The sequence below is a fragment of the Pollachius pollachius genome, assembly GCF_949987615.1.
Source record: "Pollachius pollachius genome assembly, chromosome: 19".
Lineage (NCBI taxonomy): Eukaryota > Metazoa > Chordata > Actinopteri > Gadiformes > Gadidae > Pollachius > Pollachius pollachius.
This window is the reverse complement of record NC_136952.1, coordinates 2,042,563-2,068,551: the sequence shown is the minus strand read 5'-3', so window position 1 is coordinate 2,068,551 and position 25,989 is coordinate 2,042,563. Positions and strand designations below refer to the sequence as shown.

The following is a 25,989-nucleotide window of genomic DNA, read 5'->3' as shown; positions in this document are numbered from 1 at the left end:
AGAGCCGCCTTGAAGTGCAGGCCCGGGATTAGAACCCGCAGCAAAAAGGCTCCCCTGGAGGGGGGTGCGTCCCTCCCGCCGGAAGGGTCCCTGACCGACGCCCCCCAGCCACAGATCTACTGCAGCTCACACAGGGGCCTGCTCAGGGAGAGATCTTGATCGGGGGCCCATTGGTGTGGCCTCTTGGTGTGAGGCGCGTTTGATGGTTTAGGCACGGGGAGGGCCCCAGTCAGGGGCCTGTGTGTGTGTGTGTGTGTGTGTGTGTGTGTGTGTGTGTGTGTGTGTCTCTCTCTCTCGTATGCGTGGTTCCCCATAATAGAGGGGGAGGCAGGGGGTCTCATTACGGGGCAGTGGGGGGTCTGCAGAGGGGATTCCTCCAGGCATGTGCACCAGGATCACACACGCACACACGCACGCACACACGCACACACACAGACACGCACACACACACACGCGCACACACACACACACGCGCACACACACACACACACAGACACACAGACACACATGCGCTGTTTGAGCAGGCACACTCACACACACACAAACACACACACACACCACACTGACACACACACACACACACACACATGCGCTGTTTGAGCAGACACACTCACACACACAAACACAAATGCGCTCAAGCAAACACACACACACACACACACACACAGACGTTAATTAATCAATTCCTACCCTTGCAGCACATTAAGAGCGTCAGGGAGAGAGAGAGACCAGGTGGATGATGAAGGCCCCGTCCCCACGACCGCAGGAACCCGGGATGACATCACACTCCCTCGGAGGGGGCGTCTTCTTTGAAGAAGAGGGTTAAAACAGGATAACCGTCAGAGACAGCTCTCAACGACCGGTCTAAGACCATACTTCCGTCTCTTACCACCAAAAGGTATGTGGCTCCGTGCCGCCCAGTGTCCCGGGGGACAGCCACTTCCTCTGTCATCTGTCACCACTTCCTGTCCGTGAAGAGGAGGCACTGACAGGCCGCAGGTGTGATCTAGCCGGGTGGGATCACCGCGGGCAACACCGCCGACAGCTCCGGTTCCTCGCCTCAGACGCCTGTTGGGAAGAGCGTTTTTCTTTTATAAGTGTTTTAAGGACAATCTTTATACTGGCGTCCAAGAGAAAAGGCCCATAAAGTGTAGAGACCTTTGTTTGTTTGATCCTAGCATCCAATCAACGCTCTCTGTACCCTGGACATTAGTCTCAAACCAGCAGTTATGAAGGGAGAGAAATAGGATCGTGCTATTAATGTCATTTCTTCCCTGGTGTTTACCATGGAGGAGTCTACTCTTAGGGGGACTGCGGATATGTGGGTCAGACCCTGTACTTTACCAGGGAGCCTCTACCTCTCCCACTCTAGTCTCTGGGTTTAATTATAACTGCTGAATAACACTGCATCGTAATAACACGCAGGAGGCAGTGTTCATTGCTTTCCAACAATGCCAATCGGCCGTCGATGGATTCCGTTTTTGTGCGTGATGCTGTTTTGCTGCGTGAATGTGTTGTTTTATTGAACACAAAGGCACAGCGGCCGACAAAGAACCCTGAAGCCCTTAACCGATGACTCCAGGTAGGGTGCGTCCGCACGGATGCCTGCCTTCTGAAAGGGCGTAAAAAGCCACTTGGAGCGCAGATTTGTTATGACAGAGGGGTCGGCCTATACGGGACGTTCCCGAACGGGGGAACCGAGACCCTGTGGAAGAATAACTCATGGGACGGACGGGCGAGGAGGGGGGATAGGTTACAGTCTTCCGAGGATAGGTTTACCAGACGGACAGATTTGAAGACAGGCCCCTCTGTGGATTTAGTGGGGCTCGTTCTAGTCCGTTAATCCTTGTATCTCTTTGACTCCCTGGGCAGGGCTCTGGGAAGTGTTTGTACTGCCAGCGCCTCCTTTGCCCACAGACTACCCCCAAGATTACCTCTTCCTTCCTGCGCCGCGGACTGGGAACCCACCGCCACAGAGGAGCAGCACGGAGGACATCTCTAAGTCAACCTGATGAACACTTTGGGGACGGTGTTTTACTTCTTGTGTATTTGGGGAATAGTGGCAAAGAATAGCATTAAAGCTTGTAAGCTAACACCATGAAGTCGCTTTGGGTTTACTGGGACGCGACTAAAGGTTCTTCTTGATAGTATAGTTGGGGAAAGTATATTTTTGAAACATACTGCCCAACTGTAAAAGTACAAACATAAATAAATAATAATATTAATACAACATGGAAAAAGTAGAAGTAGAAGTAAGAGAACCGATCCACAAAGACGAATCGGTTCTCTTTGTGTTAGTGATCTTTTTTCCAGTCCCGGCCTAAAACTCAAAAGGCCCAACATCCCTAAAAGTTTAAATAAAGTTACACCTCAGACTGGAAGGGCCGCTGCCTCTGCAGCAGACTCTCCCACACCCTGCAGCGTGAGCAGAGCCAGGACATGTTCTGTATAAAGGGATCCACATGTCCAGGGAGCGGGGGGACGCAGGGGGGACGCAGGGGGATGCCGGGCCCCCCCGTGGCTATCAGTCGGCACGCTGCCTGCTCTTTATCTGTGATGAAACTGAAGCAGGTCATGCAGATCACACCCATTAGACTCAGCTGCCACTGGCGCACATGATCCCCGCCGCGCAGTGAGGATCAGTGTGCCCGGGCTCGCACGGTCCGCCCTGACCCCGACGCCCCTCCTGTCATCGGATTGTTCTCTTAAACATTTAACATCCACCCGTTATCTCGGGGACGACCCCTGCGACGCGCGCTGACTGCTGCCGACAGATGGGGCATCTCAGGGTGGATCCGGAGACAGGATGCTGCCCCTTCTGGGGGCGGCCCTATCGTGTTCTTCAGCCGGCGGCTGGAGCGGAGAGGGCTGTTCCGTTGGAACTATCGCCTTTCATACGGCCCCGTGGGTTAATCTGAAGGCCAGGGTTTTATGTCCTACGTGCGATGATGATTGAGGCTGTTCAATACCGATTTTATTTCCACTGGTCGTATCCGGCTGCGTCGGAATGACAACTCACTCCAAACAGCGTTGCATGAGGCTCTGCTCAATACGCGTGGGTAGAAATGTGTTTTATCTACAAGGTTTGGTGCTCTGGGATGAATGGGCTTCATTCGCTCCACTATCCACTGAGTAGATCTTCCTCAATGGCTCATGGAAGAGAAGTTTCACACCTTGTTGAGTGCAACGTTATCCACGTGATGAGTAATCGCAAGCAGCTGTCACTAGCCACTGGCTAACTCCCCTGGCTAAGTCCATTAGCAAACTTCACTGGCTAACTTCACTCGCTAAAACCTGTGGCGATATTCCCTGGCTTACTCCCCCTTAAACCTTGGCTGGTTTGCCAAGACCCCAGGTTAATTGTTGACATTGTCTATGTCCAGATGTAAAACAGCCATGATTTTTGATAAACTCACCCCCTCTTTCAGGTACAGTCGAGTTATGACACTGGGAGGTTGGCGAGCATTGACTTCCAATAGGTTCCAAAAGAGTGTTTATCAGTTTGGAATGGAATGGTGGTGCCGATCAATAAAACAGAAAACACCCTCTCACACGTAGCCTCGCCACTTATTGAGTTGTTGCCCTGCACCCAGAATTTAGAAATATCTTCAACCGATATCTTCACACCAAATTCTAACTGCGTGCCTCAGTCTGTTAGCATGCATAAAGGGTGGGTCACCAATGAGCCTTGGCTCTCAGCAACCCCCCCGCCCCCAACACCTTCAAGTCCCCAGGGTACAGGGAACCGTCCCCGGGGTGAACCTGGGGACGTCATCATAGACCACGGGTCCCTTTTCAGTCCAGTAACACAGGCTGAGCTCCACAGAGAAGCGTGGTGTGTTTCTTTACCTCCAGTGATCTCCGTTTTCTAACCTCCCCATCGGTTCTCGATCTGAACCCACGGCCCTCTCCGCAGAGCCCACGTATCATCGCCGTCGCAGGCGGTTCACCCAGGCAGCGCCGGAGCCCAACCTGACAGGGACCCTTCAATTATAAGCCAACTGTGTGTATGAAGGGATGACCGTGTGAGTTTGAAGCCCCTTATTATAGGTTTAGCACACTAAGGCTTCGGGGGGGGATGTGTGTGTGTGTGTGTGTGTGTGTGTGTGTGGGGGGGGGGGGGCGGGGAGGGGGGTGTGCTGAGCCCACCCCTGAGCAGAGGTATGCTGCTTGGCCCATCGTCCCCCAGGGGCCCGAAGCCCCAGGAGCAGCTATATGTTACAGGAGGGAGCCAGGCAGCGGGCTGGCCCACGGCTCATATTCGTAGGAGCCCGGAGGCCCCGGCCCTCAGGCAGAGGGGCCCCTGAGCATTTACATTCTCAAGGTGGAGGTGTGAGACTCGTGGAGCCTCACGGGGACTTCAATTATGTATAGAAGTGCGTGTTTTTTTTGGGAATAAAGGCCGACTCTATGATGATATTATTTGATGACTTCCTTTGAAATCAATCAGTGATATGATTGGCTCTCCTGCTTAATTGCATTGTAATAGCGCTTTTTTCAAAGGCACTCAGTGTTTTACGTGCGTGTGTGTTGGTGGGGGGTGCGGCCTACCACTACTTGGTGATGAGGTATCAGGAGTTTGGTGAACATTAAAGGGTTATTAAATGCGGGCCGTTTGTGGGTGAAAGGCGTCACAGTCGGGGGTGAGAAAGTACAACAGGGCAGTGATGAGTGTTGCTGTGAGAACCCCGGCTCGATATGACAGCTCACCCTCATTGTTTAATCCACGGCGTTGCGACAATAGAGCAGGAATATGAGGCAGAATATAGAGCTGGAGTGACAAAAACTTTTCCCAGATCCTAATATTTTCATCAGAGCGCAGGGGGGGGTCCGCATCTCCTGCCAGCACCCATTGTAGCCCAGCCGGGACCACAAGGTCCGCTGTTGTCCATTATTTATTGTGCCGGATTTCAGACAACGGAACGCCTGACTGGGTTTAATTATCAACCAATTAAGAGGAGATTATTCATCTTTTCCAACACTTTGATTTAATGCGCGCTCCGTTTAAAAAACGTTCACCCAGCAAGTCGTTCGATCACACGAATGAGTGAGAGGGCTTTGCGGTTATCTTTGGGACACTGGTGGGGTGATAATGGGATGGTTGGGTGATCATGGGAAGGCTGGTTTCTGCACGGCATGCTGTGCGCTTCTCATGTGAATTGGAGGCCTTCGCAAAATGCGTTTTGTGTTGACAGAAACACCCCCAAACACACACACACACACACACACACCTGCCTCTCACCGCGCATTTCCCAACGTCAGGTGTGGAAACGCATCGACAGGGGTAACGTATTTCGGGGGTTATTTTGAACTAGGTCGGACAAAAGTGTGCCCTTATCGAATGGTAGCATTTGATTTAGGCTTTATTGGCCTCCGGGTCGGTTTTTTTTCGACGTCCCAGGGTTCAAATAATGTGAAAGTCAGAAGGTCCAGTTTTATTAAAACAGATCTGCAACGCTCAATTAGGAAAGAGATCATTAATATCCAACACATTTTACTACTAGTGGAGGACGTCGGTCGCATGTTGGAAACGAATTTAAAAAAAAACTCACTGATTTGTTAACGTTGAATAGAAGGCCAATACATAAATACAAAATTAAAACAATGAAAAAGATGATCCACAAAGGTTATTTGTTTTTTACATGAATACGTTTATTCAAATATCGACTTTAAATAAAAACACAGGACACAATTTAAAAATACATGTTTCAAGGGTTATTCTTAGGAAAATAATTTCTGTACACAGGCTTTAACTGCCCTCTTCTTTAAGGTTTTTATCGCATTTATCCACACGCCTCGGTTTGGATAAACCGAAGCCAACGAAATGTCTTTGGAACCAAACGGGACTTCCCGCTAACAGGTAGAAAAATAGATCTTTAAATATACAGAGTCTGGGGACCTCCGCCGGACCAGGCTCGACCTCAGTTCACACCTGCGCCTGCATTGATTCTGAAGGTGATGGGGTCAGCTTCCACCGCTCAGTAGACCCGGGACCCAGCAGATCCGGGACCCAGCAGAACCAGGACGCGGCAGAGACCCAGGACGAAGCACAGACTGAGGACAGGACGCAGCGGACCACATACTGACAGATACGCGCTTATATGTGGATGTTACACAACCAATCCGTGGGGTTTCCGAGCTATACACGCAGGCCTGTTCCGACACGAGTCAGGCAGTCTAGACCTCCGTCCCTTCCCGCGAGTATACCCAGATAGAGACTACACCTCCGTCCCTTCGCGCGAGTTTAGACCAGAGAGTCTAGACCTCCGTCCCTTCCCGCGAGTAGACCAGATAGAGACTACACCTCCGTCCCTTCCCGCGAGTAGACCAGATAGAGACTACACCTCCGTCCCTTCCCGCGAGTAGACCAGATAGAGACTACACCTCCGTCCCTTCCCGCGAGTAGACCAGATAGAGACTGCACCTCCGTCCCTTCCCGCGAGTTTAGACCAGAGAGTCTAGACCTCCGTCCCTTCCCGCGAGTAGACCAGATAGAGACTACACCTCCGTCCCTTCCCGCGAGTAGACCAGATGGTTCACGCTGAAGTGGTTCCCGAGGCCCGCCGTGGCCTGCGCCATCGGCGCGTAATAGTTCATCCGGTTGGAGGCGCCGTGCGTGTGGTCAGAGTTCAGCACTGGGGAGCCCAGGGTGGGCGAGTACGAGCCGAGGCCGGACGTCTGCGACCCCATGTCCCCGAGGTGGCCCGACCCAAAGTCCCTCATGCTGCCCCTGATGGCGCCGCTGAGGTGGTTGTTGCTGCCGCTGCCCGTGAGCACCGAGGTCATGTTGGACACGAAGCTGTTGAAGCAGGGGCTGTGGTCCAGGGACGGGGACGGAGAGGACTTGGACTCCTGGGAGCTGGGGGAGTGCTGCAGGCTGGGCGGGGAGGAGGAGGAGCTGAGGAGGCTGGAGGTGTCCGAGACGGAGATCTTCAGCACCGCGTCCTCCTCCGACTTCACCGCAACGGCTGCGTTCTCTCCGCTCGCGTCGTTCCTCCTCTTCCTCTTCCTCCTGAAGTTCCCGTTGTCGAACATCTTCTCACAGTTGGGATCAAGAGTCCAGTAATTCCCTTTGCCTTTAAAACAAATGAATGACAGTGAACGTTAATAATTATTCCACCGCGTCACCTTTTGTGGTCATGAACAGTGGGAACATCGGGAATAGATTATAGGCCTAGATTATAGATTATGCTGTTCAAATTAGTGCATGAACACTGGGAATAGATTATAGATTATAGATTCTGGTGTTCCGCTCGGTGCATGAACAGTAGGAACACTGCAGATTATAGATTACAGATTATAGATTGCACTGTTTTAAAACGTACCGGGGTCATCCTCGTCGCGCGCCACCTTCTTGAAGCAGTCGTTGAGTGACAGGTTGTGTCTGATGGAGTTCTGCCAGCCCGCCTTGCTCTTCTTGTAGAACGGGAAGTTCTCCGCCACGTACTGGTAGATCTGACTCAGGGTCAGCTTCTTCTCCTGCGCGTTCTGGATGGCCATGGCGATGAGCGCCGAGTAGGAGTAGGGCGGACGCACCATCCGGAACAGCTCCTGCTGGCTGGACACCGACAGCCAGCCCAGGTCGGCCCCTCCGAAGCTGGTGGGAGGCGGCGGGAGGAACGGCCGCTGGCCGGCGCCGTGGTACCCGGGCTGGAGGTAGGACGAAGCGGCCCCGTGGCCCCCGGACAGGTAGGGGGAGGCCGGGGTGATGCCGGACCCGTTCAGCCACAGGTAGGGGTTGGAGGCCGGCGCGCTGTAGTCCCCCAGCCCGTAGCCGCCGGCCGGGTGGTGCGCCGGGGGCCTCGGGGCGGCGTGGTGGTGGTGGTGGTGGTGGTGGAGGTTTTGGTGGTGGAGGTTCTGCTGGTACATGCCCAGGTTGTCGCAGTACACGGCCATGTCCAGGAGCTCCTGTGCGCTGTGCTGCTGCTGCTGCTGCTGCTGCTGGATAGGGGGGCTGCTGGGCCGCGGGTTCGATGGCTGATGTCCAAACGTGCTGTTCATAGTCCTGGTCAGCGATGCGTCACGACGTCAGGCATGGACGAGTGGAGAGGGGATCCCCGGAAGTAGACTTCCTGCGTTGCTGTTGCTGCTGTGGGACTGGAGCGGTGATCCCCGAGGGAGGAGTATTTATGGAGCGCGGCCCAGCCCTCTCTACAGGTAGCCCGCTGGGACACCCCCCCCCCTGGGGGGAGGGCGGGTCACACCCCCTCAGCCCGGCGGACTGTCTGCTCTGGAGATCTGCCTTTCAATGAGCAAGACCGAAACCGCGTCCTGGCTGAGTGCTCATCTGAGGTCCATCTGAAGGGTTCAGATATTTAGTCAAGAATGACTAAAGTTAAAGTTATTGAGTCAAACTAAACGTATTTAGTGGAGACTAAATAACCCCCCCAAAAAATATAAAAAATATCGAAATCGAAATGAAAATAAATAAATAGGGCTATTAAATTAAAAAGAAAACAGGGGCTTTAATTAACGGATATCGAGCATTAACTTCAAAAACTTGCTAAACTTTCTTGAAGTTTTTGCTCAAGATTCCAGCGTGCATTAAGGCCCTATAACCTTAATCATCCCCATCATCATCATATTATTATTATTATTATTATTATTATGTTTGGTAAAAGGCTTTTGATGGAACGAATCCACCGCTGGCCTCTGACGCTGCGACAGAGAGGCCTCGGGTGAGGAGCCGTCAGATAACGCACCGCTGGCCTCTGGCCTGACGGTGACAGTCAGGAGGAAGGAGCCTGTAGTATATATTACATTATAGAAGACAAACAGTGACGACATCCTGCGGCCTCTGTGCCGTCGACCCGGGCTGGTCTCTGGGTCAACGCCCTGAAAAGGAGGAGGCTTGGCGTGTCTCTAGTCTCCCTCCTCTTCCTCCTTTCTCTCGTCTTCCTCCTCCTCCTCCTCTCTCTAGTCTCCCTTCTCTCCCTCCTCCTCCTCCTCTCCCTCCTCTCTCTAGTCTCCCTCCTCTCCCTCCTCTTCCTCCTCTCCCTCCTCTCCCTCCTCTCTCTAGTCTCCCTTCTCTCCCTCCTCCTCCTCTCGCTCCTCTCCCTCCTCCTCCTCTCCCTCCTCCTCCTCTCCCTCCTCTCCCTCCTCCTCCTCTCCCTCCTCCTCCTCTCGCTCCTCCTCCTCTCCCTCCTCCTCCTCTCCCTCCTCTCCCTCCTCTCCCTCCTCCTCCTCTCCCTCCTCTCCCTCCTCTCCCTCCTCTCCCTCCTCTTCCTCCTCTCCCTCCTCCTCCTCTCCCTCCTCTTCCTCCTCTCTCTAGTCTCCCTCCTCTCCCTCCTCTCCCTCCTCCTCCTCTCCCTCCTCTCTTCCTCCTCTCCCTCCTCCTCCTCTCCCTCCTCCTCCTCTCCCTCCTCTCCCTCCTCTCCCTCCTCCTCCTCCTCTCCCTCCTCCTCCTCTCGCTCCTCTCCCTGACCTTGGTGACCTGTGTCTGTCTCATGATGCTGAACTAAAGAAAGACTTTTGACGTTCAACGACAACCTTTAAACAACACAACACCTTCCTTATAGAAACTAATTTCAGCCATTCTTCTTACAAGCTATACTTTACCCTACCGCATCTCACGGCTTTGTTCACATATTTAAGATTTATTCAGGTCTGATGCCTAACAATAACTTTTTGAAACTTAACTAACATTCCCGTCTTTAATGTAAGGGCATTTCTCTAAATGATGTCTGAATAGAATCAACTTCGAACTCAATAAACCCAGCTCGAGATTTATAAGTAGAACCAAACACCAAACATCACATCCCTGCCGTCCCTTGGTGAAAGGTGATCTGTATCTCTAAGTAATCCCAGATGCACTAACGGTCCTAAATCCCACCTGTTGAGAGGGACTCGACCTCCGTTTACCGTTGTGAGGACATCTTCTGTAAAGTGTGTGGATTCGATGCCCATCAAAAATATTGAAAATAAATAGGCTATATTACATACAAATCAAAATCCTGGAGAAAGAAGTGTGGGACCTGCCTAAAATAGACTATATGCATCTTATTGGTGGTTGTTGAAGAGTAACTTAACATTTATCGCTAATGCACAGCCCGGCAAAATGTTAAATTGAGGGTCAAACGGGGCAAATGACCCTTTTCCCTTCCGTTTAACCACCGTTGCTATCTACGTCTGGTGCTTAAGCAGGCGGTTACATTTAATTAGTTAAGTGATAAAACTAAAAGGGCTGGGAAATTCTGCCTCGAGAACTACATCACTTTAATTTATCACTTAATGAACGCAGCCTACGTGTTGAGGGAAAAGACGTAAAGACGTCTTAACCAGGCTGGTTGTTGGTCCACGTCGCCCCCTAGTGGAGACTGTTGGCATGTACTTTAATGGTTATTCAAAGGTACATTTGTCAGCAACCCTGACCACTCAAGTGTGTGCGGAGTCAAGGTCAACTGACAAGGACAGCAGCGATGCATTCATTGGCGTCTAAACTTATTTGAAGGTTGAACATAAATGTGTGAACAAGTATAATAAAATAAAACATTAAACTTTATACTCGTGCTGCAACTACAGGCCTAATTTAGACTAAACATTTCAATACCAGGTGTCATTCCCGATAAACCGTTTAATCTTGTTCCTTTTGAAATACGGTAGGTCACTCGGAGTTGCATATGCATGCTGAACGTGAAAATGTTCTTCTACCTCGATTGCCGGCATTAGCAAATGAAAGAAAATAGACTCATAAACGAGCGAATTAGAAAAGTCAGTTGGTGAATTTGTGTTCATGGCCTCGCCCACCTTGGCTTGCGACGGCCCACGGAAAGACAGTAGGCCTATTGAATTTTTTGGCCAGGTGACACAGAGCATCTCGCAGGTCGGAGGTAACAGCAAGGGGCTTGGATTGCGGAAAAAGTTCGTGCCTGTGCTATTTGTGGCGATCACAAATCAACGTTGCATCCCTTGGCCAAGAAAGAAGAGTTGAGGAAGAAATGATTGGATTGGATATTCATTCATTCATTCATTCATTCACGGGGCACGGCGGGAGTCGTGGCGGCCGGGACTCGCGGGAGTGCACGGGCCGCGGTCACGGTGCCAGCAGTGCGGGGTCCGGCGGCGGGAGTCACACGACGGTGAGTGAATGTCCAGTCAATACATTTCTTCCTTAACTATTCATTCTTGGCCAAGAGATCTCTCTCTCTCTCTCTCTCTCTCTCTCTCTCTCTCTCTCTCTCTCTCTCTCTCCAGAGAATCACCCTAAGGTTCATGCGCATGAGCACGAAACCGCGTGATACCGGCTTTAAAGAAGAGGAGAACTCACATTAAGGCATTTGAAGTAGCCTACACAGTGCATGAATGTGCCTAAAGTCGTGTGAGAGCTGAGACGTCAGGGAACTGCGTGTCATTGGAGGCGGGGCCAAGAGTTAGGGGAGGAGCCAGTGGGTCAGGGGAGGAGCCAGGGGTTAGAGGAGGAGAGCGGAGGACGTCATGTTGAGGAAACGAAACCTAAGGTTCACAAAAACAACAGTCACTCGACGTGCAAGCAGTTCTCTCTTTCAGGAGTAAAATCAAACAATAACTACAACAAGGTGAGTAAAATAGCACAACTTTGATAGAAGTTAAAACCTTTGTTCCCCTTATGTAATAAGACAAATAATGGAAATGCTCAATACATAAACCTTGTTTGTCTAGGAATGGCTTCTCCTACTTCCTGGTCTGAAGAGAACTTTTCATGTCCCATCTGTCTGGATGTGTTCAGCAGCCCAGTTTCCACACCATGTGGACACAACTTCTGCAGAACCTGTATCACAAAGTTCTGGGATGAACAAGCCCAGTGCAAATGTCCAGTTTGCAACGAGCTCTTCCACACTAGACCTGATTTGAGGGTCAATATCCTCGTATCAGAGATGGCTGCTCAGTTTAAAACGTCTGTACGAGTAAAAGAGCAGCCTTGTGTTGAACGCGGAGAAGTTCCCTGTGACGTCTGTACTGGGACCCAGCTGAAGGCCGTGAAGTCCTGCCTAGTGTGTCTTATCTCTTACTGCCAAACCCACCTGGAGCCACATCAGAGAGTCGCAGGCCTGAAGAAACATCGGCTGGTCGAGCCTTTGGACCATCTGGAAGGAAGGATGTGTACGAAACATGACCGACTTCTGGAGCTCTTCTGCCAGACTGAACAGGTGTGTGTGTGTCTGTTGTGCACAGTGACGGACCACAAGTCCCATCCTGTTGTACCTCTGAAGGAGGAATATGAAGTGAAGATGGCCCAGCTGGGAAACATAGAGTCTGAAGTTCCGCAGATGATCCAGGAGAGAAAACAAAAGATTAAGGCGATCAAAGACACAGTAAAATTGAGCAAGAAAGACGCAGACACAGAGATAGCCGATGGTGTGCAGGTCCTCACCGCTCTGATGCGCTGCATTGAAAAGTGGCAGGAAGATTTCAACCAAACGGTTCAAGAGAAACTGAAATCCACAGAGAAACAAGCTGAGGACCTGATCAAAGAGCTGGAGCATGAAATCGAGGATCTGACCAATAGATGCTCAGAGGTGAAGCAGCTCTCACACACTGAAGACCACCTCCACTTCCTCCAGGCCTTCAGATCCCTGAAGGATCCTCCACCCACCAGGGACTGGACCACGGTGGAGGTCCGTCCTCCGTCATACGTAGGGACCTTATGGAGATCCCTGGATCAGCTGGAGGAGACACTGAACATGGAGATGAAGAAGTGGTGCGGGGTTGAACTGAAGAGGGTCCAGCAGTATGAAGTAGATGTGACTCTGGATCCTGATACAGCTGCTCCCTGGCTCATCCTGTCTAAGGATTGGAAACAAGTACATTATGTATATGGTCGAGGGAATAAACCCCCAGACAACCCAAAGAGATTTACAGATGTTGCATGTGTTCTCTCGAGGCAGAGCTTCTCCTCAGGGAGATTTTACTTTGAGGTCCAGGTTAAAGATAAGTCTGTTCGGTGTTTAGGAGTGGCCAGAGAGTCCATCGACAGAAAAGCAAAAATTGCATTGACCCCTAAAAATGGCTGCTGGGGGATATCATTAGAAAATAATGTGTTTTCATTTCATGATGACCCTGTTGTCTGTGTCCCTGTGAGAGCTGAGCTCCAGAAGGTGGGGGTGTTTGTTGATCATGAGGAGGGTCTGCTCTCCTTCTATGATGTGGAAGCCAGGGTTCATATCTACTCTGCTACTGGCTGCACCTTCAGTGAGCCTCTCTTTCCAATCCTCCATCCAATTTGCTATGGTGGTCCACTGATCATCTCACCTGTCAATCAAACAGACTAATATTAAAATAAACAAACAAGAACTAATGATATTTCCTGAATAATCTGCTATTTTAGATCTGAGAGTACTGCATTAATGTTGCACTGTTGTCATTTAGCAAATATGAAAATAACCCTGACTATTTTTAATATAGCCCATTGTAAATTATTATATTCCACTATATTCTTTAATGTGTGTTTTCTCTGTATATTTTTTTTATATAATATTTTTTATTGTTTCAGTTATGTAGAACAACTGTGGAGGAAACCGTTTTTAACATAATAATCTTTACATTACTATAAGTTGTATAGTTGATATATTTCGGAATCATGAATAAATACCAAATTCAATCTTTTTTCACTTATCTGACTTTAATAAACAGGACGAGAACTGGAATCATTACATTTACATTTACATTTAGCAGACGCTTTTATCCAAAGCAACTTACAATAAGTGCATTTGTTACAATAAGTACATTTGTCATAAGAAGTGAAACAATATATCGCTGTCGGTACAGTAAAGACGTTCATAGAACCAAGTGCAAGTATTACAATCGCTAGGCTAACCCATTCCCCGTGTAAAGCAGCGATAGCAGCTACTGTAGATGCTACACAATTAAGTACCTTGAATAAGTGTAATGTACAAGTGCCAGGACGTACAACATTCAATGGTGGCTGTGCATTGGTTTCTATGCAGAGTCGAGATGAACTCTGAACAGGTGAGTTTTGAGTGTTTTGCGGAAGCTGGTGAGCGACTCTGCGGTCCTGACTTCGGTAGGGAGCTCGTTCCACCACTGAGGTCCCAAAACAGAGAAAAGTTGTGACTTTGCTGATGGACCTTTGGTTGCTCTTTGAATAACTTTAATTTAGGTAGCCCAGAGTGTACAAGTGTGTAAGAACACACACGCACGCACACACACACACACAAATTTATTCTGTCAACCTTTATACATTACACATAATAAATAAAATAACCTTCCCCGGCAGGCAGGCCCGTCGCGAGAAGGCAAGCAAACCAAGCAATGGCTTGGGGCCCCAAGACAACGACTGGTTGTGAATAAAATGCAACGACAAACTGATCAACGATCGGCATAGGCGACCTAGGCGATCGCCTACTGCGGCAAATGTGTCGGGGCTGCCCTCTGGCGGCGCCCTTAATTAATTAATAAAATCAAATGAAACATGTTTACCAAACATGTTCCGAAATGGAACGGGGGATTGATTGTGAGTGCGTATTGAAACTCTCACTGTAGTAAGTTAAAGTTAAGTTATCCTTTATTTATCCCTTTTTAGGGGGAAATTCTTCTCTGCTTTTGACCCATCCGGGTAGCCGGTGAACACACACACACACACACACACACACACACACACACACACACACACACACACACACACACACACACACACACGTGACTTGCTCAAGGGTATCTCATCCGTGGAGGAGGACGTAGGAGAGTGCTGCACAAATTCGAACTGGCCACCCTCCGGTTACCAGTCCAACTCCTTAACCAGTATGCCACGGATGCCGCCCACCCTCCCGTAGACCTGCGTAGTAAGGACAACGCGATAATCCTCCTCTTCCTCCTCCTCAAACTGGACCGTTCGTTCCTTGCAGAAACAACACATAGACTGAAGAAGATAATTAATAATCAGAGGGAAACCGTCGAGCGATTTCTCTTGATCAGAAGCGTTTTCAATGTGTGCAACAGTTGACCGGCAAACATTAAAGATTCTCAAAAGATTGAACGTTACGCAGCTCATTGTGACGTCATAAGAGCGATGACCTCTCCACCGTGGGTGTGTGGTACTCTGCGTCTGCGTGTGACTGCAGTTCTGTTAGCCAATCAGAAGCGATATATTTGCATGTCATGAATATTCATGAGTAAGAGCGAAAATCCTGTCGTTCCTCCCGCCTCTTTCTCCACCATATAGAACAGCGTCAAACATGAGAACCGGTGCATTTTTTTTTAACCAAAACCGACTGACATTGCTACCTGTGACCTACGCAAAATTACTGAAAAAACGATGCAATGACACCTTTAAGAAAACTCAGTTGAACTGTGTAGTTTTACCATTCGGAAAATAAGTTCTTAAAATAGTTTTTTAAAAAGTAGTTGATTTTATAGTAAAATATGTATGAATTATTATACACTTGTTAAAAAAATTGAAATTTAAGTCATCATTATGACTTAAACTTACAACATGAGTTGTAAGTCACTTCCTCATATCAGAAGTCGGTGTGCTTGTAGTATTTAGGAGTGCAGTTCCAATCCCATCCAGACGGGGGCAGCATTGCTCCAGTGTGGTTAACGGCTGGTCAGCACTTTTTAAACCACCCTGCACATCAACGCACAGAAAATGCCACAGACCGACGTCTATAATGCAATAAACAAAAATAAGAATAAATTACATTACGGCACATACTTAAATTAATAAATGGGTGATACTTGTAGCCACGAGTTAATGTAAACATACTACACTACTAACAACCTACAATGTAGGCCCAAAGCACGCGTGCGTGATAGGTTCACCTCGTCTAATTCTAAGACTGTCCTGTACCGTGTGCCTCTGATGTCCTGTCTGGGAGGGGATTAATTAAGGAAATTGGATTAATAGAATAAGAAATGCCTGGAGATCCAGAAGCGATTCCTCAGTTGATCAGAAGTTAATAGTGTTGAATGTATAACGGCCATCAGACCCAGCCCCTCACAGACCGAAGAATGGAATGACTTTATTGGGGTTTAAAAATGTGAACGGTTAGAGTTACTCTTGCTACAACACAGATGTGGTTTCAAGACGAGCTTGGACCCCCCCCCCCCCCCCCCCCCCCCCCCCCCCCCCCACACACACACACACACACCTGTACAGACCCTTCACCGGTACAGACCCCTCACCTGAATCAAGGGGGGGTGGGGGTCCCCTAGCGGTAAACATTTTGAGTGTATGCTGAATCTTATTTCATTTAATCTTTTACACGTTTGTATCAATTTTTTTTATTTTGTGTTCCCTCTGTAAAGCGTCTTTGAGTATTAAGAAAAGCGTTATATAAGTCTAATGTATTATTATGATAGGATATCTGCTTCTTTCCTCTGCTCTTGTATTTGGACAAGGGGCTGATCAGAGGAGATGCCAGAGCTTTGGGAGATCCAGACATAACGAGTCAACTTTGAGCAGAGATGACGCTCCTCCGAGCGGTGTTCGGGCCAGGCTCTGGCTGTCACTACAGGGGTGTTCAAATACGTATCAAAGGACTGTTGCCTCTGGCTCCGAGATGGAAGTTCTGCCAGAGCCTTACCACCCGTTCAACTTAATTATGAGACTACAAGGGGAACGACGTCAACTCTGTCAGCGGCTGTAAGATAATTGTTGTCTGGCTGCTTGGCGCTGGCAAGTCACTTCCTGTGTATCAATCTAGCAGAGCTCGTAACAAACCAAGGGGTTGATATACTGTACACGTTGGAATGAGTTAATAAAAGTACTATGAAACATGAATAAACAAATCTTTTGCATTAGTCACCATCTTCAAACTCAACACCGCGAGGAGGGCATTAAAAGATCCCTTTACTGACGCATGCTGCAGAACTTCTGATTGGCTGATAACGGGTCACATGCTGACTAAGGACGATTGGACACACCTGTCCTCGCTCATTGAACCTGAATTGCGTTTCAAGGGGAGCGACTGTATTAATAATCATATTGATAATTATACCTCACTTCTCAAGCCACCCAAAGTGCTTTTTACGTGTGTGTGTGTGTGTGTGTGTGTGTGTGTGTGTGTGTGTGTGTGTGTGTGTGTGTGTGTGTGTGTGTGTGTGTGTGTGATGTATGGTGGGGCCCCACTCCACTGTGTGTGTAGGGGAGAGAAATCCTGACGGGTGGGGGGACGACGACGACTGTGGCTGTGGTGTCAAGTGGCCACTGGGCCCAGCTACCACGCCCTCTTTTTTCTCGGCTCATGAGAGGCCTCTGATCTTTGTAAGCCCCAAACAAAAAATCACATTGTCTTGGGCCTACGCCGATCGGGGGGCCTATCATGAGCCAGTATCATGGCCCCCCCCGATCGTCATAGGCCCTGGGGCTTCAGCCCAGGTAAGCCCGTGCATTAAGGCGGCCTTGGTTATACGTCATTACATTTCTAAAAGCAGTGTTTATGGTATTTATATCAAACAGGATTGGACCGTGTCTAAGAGTATTTATTATATGTAAGATGTATATGTCGAAAGGATGTTATTATCAGACTGTATCCGTCTTAAGGACTGTTTTTATATAAACCTGTCGAACGGCACCGTATCTTTCTTTACACGTCAGGTGGCGATGTAAAGCATCGCTGGAGATGGGATTTGAACGGAGATCCACAATGGAGCGTTTCAGAGCCGTTCATGTGAGCATCCATTGAGGGAGATTCACAGGAACATGGCTCTGTGTTATTCTACGGAGAGAGGAACTCGGAGAGGACTCTGAACACCAGCCTCCAAAACAACTGAACGGGTGCCAAGAGGGAGATGAACGAGGAGGCCTGTACCGCATTATACGGCCCGATGTGACAGCTTATGACATCTTGTGTGTGCGTTTCCAATACGCTCCCCTCCACAAAGCCTCTGCAAAGCCTCTCTATTAAGCGACTGATTTTGCTGTTTCCGAAAGGAGCACATAATGAAATAGCTTTGCTATAACTCTGATATCCACCACGCTGGTAAAACGCCTAATCCTTCATATCGGGCTGCCACTGCCAGGCGTAATTGCTAAAATGGCATTATACCCGTACTGGATGTCTCTGCTGAGTACTTATTGTACCGGTGGTCTTAATCGGCTGCTTCCGCTTCTCGCCGCAATCAGGTGGCTCGCCGCGTCGGACATCGACCCATGATTAGGGGGACGGCGGTCGATGAATGATGTGTGTTCTCCAGCGTATCCATCGCTGGACTTATCAGCGCGGCGATCAATTAAAGAGGTAAACAGAGCTCTCCGTCGGCGGATCAGGGCGACTCACGGGGAGTCAATACTGCCTTAGGATGGCTCACTTCGCGCTGCCCCCGGACAGGTGCATTGTGGTCGGTGTGAGGGCCGCCCTGTGGACGGGACACGCCACTGCTGTGACACAGCAAGGTAAACAATGTGTCTGTGGTTGAATCCTGCGGAAATACAATTTCTGCGATTCCAGTGAGATTAATTAACGAGTGAGGATTGGACTGGAATACACTTTTGAATCCGGGGTGTAAAAACGTCCTGTAAGATGATTTTATGTCTGGTCGTGAATCAGGTCGAATTGCGTGTACTGTAGGGACACGACCAATGTTCATACGTCTGCATGCATGTATGGAGCAACAATAATAGGAACTGTCATTTAGATTGATAGATTTGGTTAATATAACCGTAAAGGCCAGTGGTGATCGAGCTGAAGCAATGCATATCAAACAGGCTCCACGCTTCGGAGGAAAAAAACAGCTTCGGATGACGGTAATGTAAACATGTTGATACTCGCGTGGCGGACCCGTAAAGGGGCTTAATTATGTATCAAAGGAAATACATGGCATGAACCGCCCCCATGCCTCACGGAGGCCAAGACTGCACATCGCTGCTAGTCTAGGAGCCGTGATTAAAGACGATAAGGATGATAATTCAAACGCTTCCACGCGTCGCTGCGCTGAACACTACAAAAACCTCTGACCAGGGGCTGCGACTCGCCGACGAATGCCTGGCTCGAGGGCACGCACGCGCTCAGCTGACCAGGCGTTTGGTCGTGTTATTTTACACCAAGCAGGGCGTTCCCCAGAGACTGCCGAGTACGGTGTTAATAAGGTCGTTTTATTCAAATGTAGCTGGATTATACAGTATATATATTTTTAATAATTATTAATAAAGTAGTTATATTATAAAATAGTTGTTTTATTTATATCTATAACCAATTACAACCGATTCAACGAGTGAGGCAGCCAAGCGCCAGATGATATATTAAAGGCATCAGGAGAGAAAGAGAGGGACCCCAGGTCAGTAAATGGGGGGCCAGACGTGCGAGGGGCCCCAGTTTGCTCTGTGCAGCGTGCTGAGCTGCAGATGGAGCGTTTGTTCTGCGAACCCCAAGTGTGGCCCCCTGTACCCCCATAAAGTCGACTCAATGAACCTGGGGACCGGAGTGCAGGGTGGAGACGCTACAGGGGTTCCTGCATCTGGATCACATTGGTATTAAAATAGAGATTCGTCGGACGAAGGTCAGGAGGACTACCCCTGTTGGAGGGGAACGGACAAGAAGGTCTGAGAACCATCTCAGAGCAGCGCCTCCACAGAACGTCAGCGACAGACAAGAAGACCCGGTGGGGGGTGCTCCGGAGTGGATCCAGATCGAGTCTGGTCACACACAACCTCCGGAGGAAGTCCTGGAAAAGTTTGTCTACAACTCTGCTCCATAAGACCCCCGTCTGTTTGGACGAATAAATCCTTTGTGTCGAAAATCTCACAAGTTGTTTTAATTTGAAGGGATTCAAAATGCCAGCTTAAACAAGGCCAATGTTGTACTACACACACAGTGTGTGTGTGTGTGTGTGTGAGATAGCATAAAGGACTTGCTATACAGATAGAGTGCACCTGACCCTGAAGAGCTGAGTGGGTGGATCACCTTCACGGGTTTCCGCCGTCGGAGTGTTGGAACTCAAGCCGTCGGTGAGAAGGACGCCGGCTTCCATTTCGTTCCATCGGCTTGTCTTCTTTATTATTTTTTTAATATATTTCAGCATTTTTCTGCTTTATTATAATAATTTCTTACATTTATATATCGCTTTTTTCAAGGTACCCAAATCCCTTAACAGGGAAGGGGGGACCTCACTCACCACCACCAGTGTGTAGTAGAGGTGGTTCGGTCGCGAACTGATTCGTTCGAACGAACGAATCGTTAGAACGAACGATCCGAACTGGTTCTTCTCTCTCGTTCGCGTCGTTCGCGTCGGTCGCGTCGATCGCGTCGGTCGTCTCGTTCGCGTCGGTCGTCTCGTTCGCGTCGTTCGTGACTCAGAATTGACTCCTCCCAGACCCACGACTCGCAGACAGTTCGTTCAGGAAGACGAGGGACCGAGGCGACTCACGGCACACACTGTTGCTTGCACTGCACCAGGAGCAGGTTATAGTTATAACTAGGCTTTACTTAGTTAGCTTCAACGATACATGAAGTAAACATACTTGGAACGTCCAAATAGGCCTATGCAGCAGCACTATGCGCAGGTGATGCCGCATGATATGCCGCAAGGCATATCATTATTAACTAACGCATTATCTCTGAGGTGAAGTAAAGCCTCAGGTGGTCCGTTACATTTTCTTGTCAAGTAGCCTGGTGTTTACATTTTAGGGTTAGGGTTTCACATTGTTCCTTTATCTCGGGTATTTTTTTAATATATAAAATTAACGATATTGACTCAACTTTCAGGATAAAGTGATTCGATTCGCCATTCGATTCACCGGAAACTCGACTGAACCAGTTCAGTCGAGTTTCCGGTAGCACTGAGTCTGACTGACTCAGCTGAGAACCATGCAATGGTTGCATTGCATGATGCGATTCACCGCTACCGGAAACGGAAACTGGACTGAACCGGAAACTGGGCTGAACGAACGAACGAACGATTCGCGAACGACTCATCTTGGCGAACTGACTGACGCGAACTGGTTCACGTAAACGAATCATTGAATCCACCTCTAGTGTGTAGCACCCACTGGGGTGCTGCACGGCAGCCAATCGGCGCCAGAACGCTCACCACACACCAGCTTGAGGTGGAGAGCGAGGGAGTTAATGAATCAGCCAATTATACAGGGTCAGACAGAGTGAGATAGACGGGAAGGTAGGGGAGACAGAGGGGAGGACATGCAGCGAAGGACCACGGGGCTGGAATCGAACCCGGGTCGCTGCGGTCCGGACTGAGCCTTAACGGTACGCGCTCTACCCCTGGGGAGCCAGCGGGGGCGCCCACGCTCGTCTTTCTGAAGACCGTAACAGACGCTCTCACTAAAAAGCAAAAGTAGAGCGATGCATGTCACTGAGCGGTTTACCACTTATTGGCAGAAGAACGTGTGTAGGATAATGAAGTGCTCTCGGACCGACTGTCAGTCAGCGAGGAGAGCCCACTTACTGGGGCGTCAGTGGAGGTGCGCACACACACACACACACACACACACACACACACACACACACACACACACACACACACACACACACACACACACACACACACACACACGTTCAGAATGTCACATTTACATTTCTCTTTCCCCGTCCGTGGAAGAATAGAGAAAGAAAAGCGAGAAAGGCGACGGTATTAAAAAGACATACATTTGAGTGTTTATTCCGAAGTCATGTCAGTAGTGAATTGGGAACAGTTTGGCCTCTATGAAAATCCAATGTCATGAAAATCTTACTCAAAGAACAGCGTCGCGGTGGGAGATGCTAAGGTATTTGGACTCCAAAACTCATCACCAGTAACGTCTATGAGAGGAGTGTGTGTGTGTGTGTGAAATCACTCTTTACTGTCCGTGTCAAAACCTACAGGCCCTTCTTATGTTGTTAAAAATCAATGCCAGTTCGTATATCAAGAAAATGCAAAAATACAGGATAAAATCCAGATACAAAACAAAACGGAAATAAAATAAAATCATATATACACACCTGTACAATTTAGGAATATGGGTTCGACTGAGCTGTCGGCTCTGGGGTTTAAAAGAGTAATGGTCTGTTGTGGGGAAAGCTATTCCGACAGTGCAAGTCTAAACACAATGACGCCAAAGTGTTGCATTGTGGGTCATCAACACTCTTTGCCTGTATGTTTCCGTTAGTAGACTGCATCACGCCACACTTAAGAGCAAAAGTAATCTTATGGTTAATACACGTGATAATAATAGTGGGCCCGCATGAGGTATTCAAATTGTCAAATCAGGAGAGGGACACAGGAATGCATGGGTTCAAAAAGAGAGAGGAACATAATCTACATGAGAAACAGCCGGAGCGCTTAGTGTCGTTGTTTTACGCAGTGTGTGTGCGTGTGTGTATGCGTGTGTGTGTGTGTGTGTGAGACATAGCGGTATTATTTAGAGTAATGTGTGAGCGGTTTTATGGGTACTGTTTTGCATAGTGTCTGTGTGCGTGAGGTGTATATTGGGAGTTTAGGTTAGTTTGTGTGTGTGTGTGTGTGTGTGTGTGTGTGTGTGTGTGTGTGTGTGTGTGTGAGCAGTATTATGAGTAGGTTAGGGTAGTGTGTCCTATGTGTGTGTTTTGGGGAGCGCTTGTTTTATTGCACTATTCCAGAGTCGATGGACGCTTGCTTCCTGGTGGTCTTCGGGGGCGGGGGGGGCGGAGTCTTACTCGGCAGCGGAGGGGGCGTGTCCTGTGGACACAAAATGGAGGACAAATGTTTGGTTAGAGCTTCACAGTACTGAGCAATAAGCAATGTCAAAGCATTCACTTGGCCCGGACTTGATTACTTAATATCTACTAACTTTGTTGTTCCACAGGTAAGGTTTTTCCATGACGTCATTATATATCAAGGACGAGCTGTTACAGGTTGTTACATTGCTTATTACATGTGTAATTTCACGGACGAAAAGGTTCTTATGTCATGTGTTACCAAATGTATTTTTGTTGTTGTTTGTTCCAGTTGAGGATGTAAACAGACTTGTTCCTACGGAATCCAAAGTTGCTTTTCTCTCTAAAACCTTCCCCACCGTCGAGGCGGTCAGTTGGGGGGTTAATGTACCCTCTACCCCCAGGGGGGGGCGGGGTTAAGTCTACCCCACCCAGGGACTCCAGCCCTCCACCCTGACACCGTGACGCGCTGAAGCGAACGCGGGGGGAGAGAGTGCTGAGTGAGCGTTGGCATGGTAACAGACGGCCTCGTCTGCAGCCTCTTCTGGTGGAACCTCGGAGCTCGGCCGGAGCTGAGCCGGAACGGGGGGCTCAGAACACCTGGTCTGCAGCCACACCTGGACCTGCTCCCTCACCGGGGGGGGGGGGGGGGGGGGGGAGGCTGGTGGAGCCGAGAGAGAGAGAGAGAGAGAGAGAGAGAGGATCCCTGACGGATGTGAAGCCTAGAGTAATCGTCTAATCAGTGGCGACCCGGCGTATATATTAGGGGGGAGAGGGGGAGAGGGGGGGTCTGTGGGGGGGGATGGCGGTGTTCGTCCCTCGCTACAACCTTGACGGACGTCTTCCCTCTCTTCAGAACGACGGAGGAGGTTTCAGAGACGGGCGGTTCAGCAGCATCTGTCACCGAACAACAACCTGACGGCAACCGGCCGCGATACCATGCTAAACCGGCCGCGATACCGTGGCAACCGGGTGACACAGTGGTGGCCGCGCGATACCGTGGCAACCGGCCGCGATACTTTGGCAACCGGCCACAATACCATGGCAACTGGGCGACACCGTGGCGGCCGCGCGATACCATGGCAACCGGCCGCAATACCGTGGCAACTGGGCGACCGCACGATACAGCGGCGACCGCTCGCTCCTGTGTGCGAGTGATTTAGTGAGTGAGTGAGTGAGTGAGTGAGTGAGTGAGTGAGTGAGTGAGTGAGTGAGTGAGTGAGTGAGTGAGTGAGTGAGTGAGTGAGTGAGTGAGTGAGTGAGTCAGTGTGTGAGTGAGTGAGTGTGTGAGTGAGTGAGTGAGTGAGTGAGTGAGTGAGTGAGTGAGTGAGTGAGTGAGTGAGTGAGTCAGTGTGTGAGTGAGTGAGTGTGTGAGTGAGTGAGTGAGTGAGTGAGTGAGTGAGTGAGTGAGTGAGTGAGTGAGTGAGTGAGTGAGTCAGTGTGTGAGTGAGTGAGTGTGTGAGTGAGTGAGTGAGTGAGTGAGTGAGTGAGTGAGTGCGTGCGTGCGTGCGTGCGTGCGTGCGTGCGAGTGCGTGCGTGCGTGCGAGTGTGTGTGTGTGTGTGTAGGACCACCTACCCTGTGGTGCGTTGTGGGGGGTGGGGGCGTCTGAGGGGTACAGGGGTTGAGTCCGTCGTGGCTCTCCATCACGTTGCCGTAGTCCCCGGTGCAGACCTTCATCGGCAGCGGGGGGGGCGTCTCCCCGGTGCCGTTCAGGTCCAGGTCTGGGGGGGGGCGGGTCACCAGAACTCGTTAAACGGGGTCCAGCTACTCTCACTCGGCAGACTTTAGATTCTTATCAAAAGTCGGATTCATATGAGACTTTAGATTTTGAAAGACTTTAGATGCTTATCTAAATTCAGATGCTTATCAAACCGTGTGAACGGGGCCTTTCATTTATTTACGTTTCATATTTGTTTCCACCAATCATGTGCCTGGAGGTGGGGACCTGTGAGCGTGTGATTGGCTAACCGTGAATACAAACTTGGCCTGGAGTAGTGAACTATAAAATAGCTTCTGTAAGGGATTTACATCAACACCGTGACGGGCTACTGTAGAAAAACATTTATTAAAATCTGTGTCTGAACGCTTCAGCCGCTATTTTCCTCTTTGGTAAAACAACACTCTAAAGACGTTGGAAACAAGGCGTGCCCCCCCCCCCCCCAGAAGCTCTACTGTAACCTAGCAGGACTGCTGTACCCCCGCTAAATGGGCCACGGTGCTGCCCATTACTAAGCGGGATTCCCCTCGGGGAAATCAAGTTGTTCCTGACTCTAACACTCTTCTGGGTTCTCCTGGTGACACACAGCGTCTAGATAACGCTGATGAATGAGGCGGACCAGAGGACCGACCACACACACATACACACACACACACACACACACACACACACACACACACACACACACACACACACACACACACACACACACACACACACACACACACACACACACACACACACACACACACACACACACACAGGGGCCAGGCGCTAAATGGAGTGTGAGAGCTCTCCCCCCTACGGGGGTCTTAATGCCATCGTAGAGAGGGAGGGAGACAGAGGGACAAACCGAGAGGGACAGAGGGACAGAGAGAGACAGAGGGACAGACGTACAGATAAACAGAGACAGAGAGACAGGCAGAGCAACAGAAAGAGATATATAGAGAGAGACCGAGACAGACAAAATGATAGTTACAAACACAGGGAAAAAGACAGAGAGAGAGAGTTAGAGAGAGACACAGGGAGAGAGACAGAGAGAGAGTTAGAGAGAGAGACACAGGGAGAGAGACACAGAGAGTAAGAGAGACACAGGGAGAGACACAGAGAGTTGGAGAGAGAGACAAAGAGTTAGAGAGAGAAAAAGAGAGTTGTAGAGGGACAAGAGAGAAACAGAGAGTTAGAGAGAGACACAGGGAGAGACACAGAGACTTAGAGAGAGACACAGGGAGAGAGACACAGAGACTAAGAAAGAGAAACAGGGAGAGAGACACCGAGTTAGAGACACAGAGAGTTAGAGAGAGACACACAGGGAGAGAGACACAGAGAGTTAGAGAGAGACACACAGGGAGAGAGACACAGAGAGTTAGAGAGAGACACACAGGGAGAGAGACACAGAGAGTTAGAGAGAGACACAGGGAGAGAGACACAGAGTTAGAGAGAGAAACAGAGAGTTAGAGAGAGACACAGAGATTAAGAGAGAGACACAGGGAGAGAGAGAGACACAGAGAGTTAGAGAGTTAGAGAGAGACACAGAGAGCTAGAGAGAGACACAGAGAGCTAGAGAGAGATCAGGGAGAGAGACACTGAGAAGTAGAGAGAGAGTTGTGGAGGGCCTTACTGGAGCCGGTGAGCAGGCTGAAGGAGAGCTTGGTCCTGGGGGTGATGGGCGGGGGGCCGGGGGAGGACGAGGGCCCCGGGGACACTGA

General features: G+C 49.6%; 3 protein-coding genes across 3 annotated transcripts in view; 1 reads left to right on the top strand and 2 right to left on the bottom strand.

Moving 5' to 3' along the window:
• Window positions 1-6,498: 6,498 nt before the first annotated feature.
• On the bottom strand, window positions 6,499-8,001 carry foxi1 (forkhead box i1; the record flags this gene model as incomplete). The annotated part of the gene is made up of 2 exons (XM_079757410.1): window positions 6,499-7,076; window positions 7,326-8,001. The coding sequence occupies 2 exons, from the start codon at window positions 7,999-8,001 to the stop codon at window positions 6,499-6,501; spliced, it is 1,254 nt and encodes a 417-aa protein (XP_079613536.1).
• Window positions 8,002-11,438: 3,437 nt separating this feature from the next.
• Window positions 11,439-13,559, top strand: LOC307090715 (zinc finger protein RFP-like). Its single transcript, XM_079757470.1, has 2 exons — window positions 11,439-11,534; window positions 11,638-13,559. Exon 2 carries the CDS (start codon window positions 11,640-11,642, stop codon window positions 13,245-13,247), a length of 1,608 nt encoding a protein of 535 aa, XP_079613596.1. The 5' UTR covers window positions 11,439-11,534; window positions 11,638-11,639; the 3' UTR covers window positions 13,248-13,559.
• A 7,963-nt stretch (window positions 13,560-21,522) lies between these two features.
• Window positions 21,523-25,989, bottom strand: part of dock1 (dedicator of cytokinesis 1) — a 186,649-nt gene continuing 182,182 nt past the window's right edge. Inside the window, exons 50-52 of the mRNA XM_079757227.1 lie at window positions 25,902-25,989; window positions 24,139-24,284; window positions 21,523-22,584 (exon numbers count right to left, since the gene is read on the bottom strand). The exon at window positions 25,902-25,989 is cut by the window's right edge and continues 69 nt beyond it. Coding sequence (XP_079613353.1) covers window positions 22,489-22,584; window positions 24,139-24,284; window positions 25,902-25,989 — 330 coding nt within the window. The 3' untranslated portion in view covers window positions 21,523-22,488. The remainder of the gene's footprint in view (window positions 22,585-24,138; window positions 24,285-25,901) is intronic.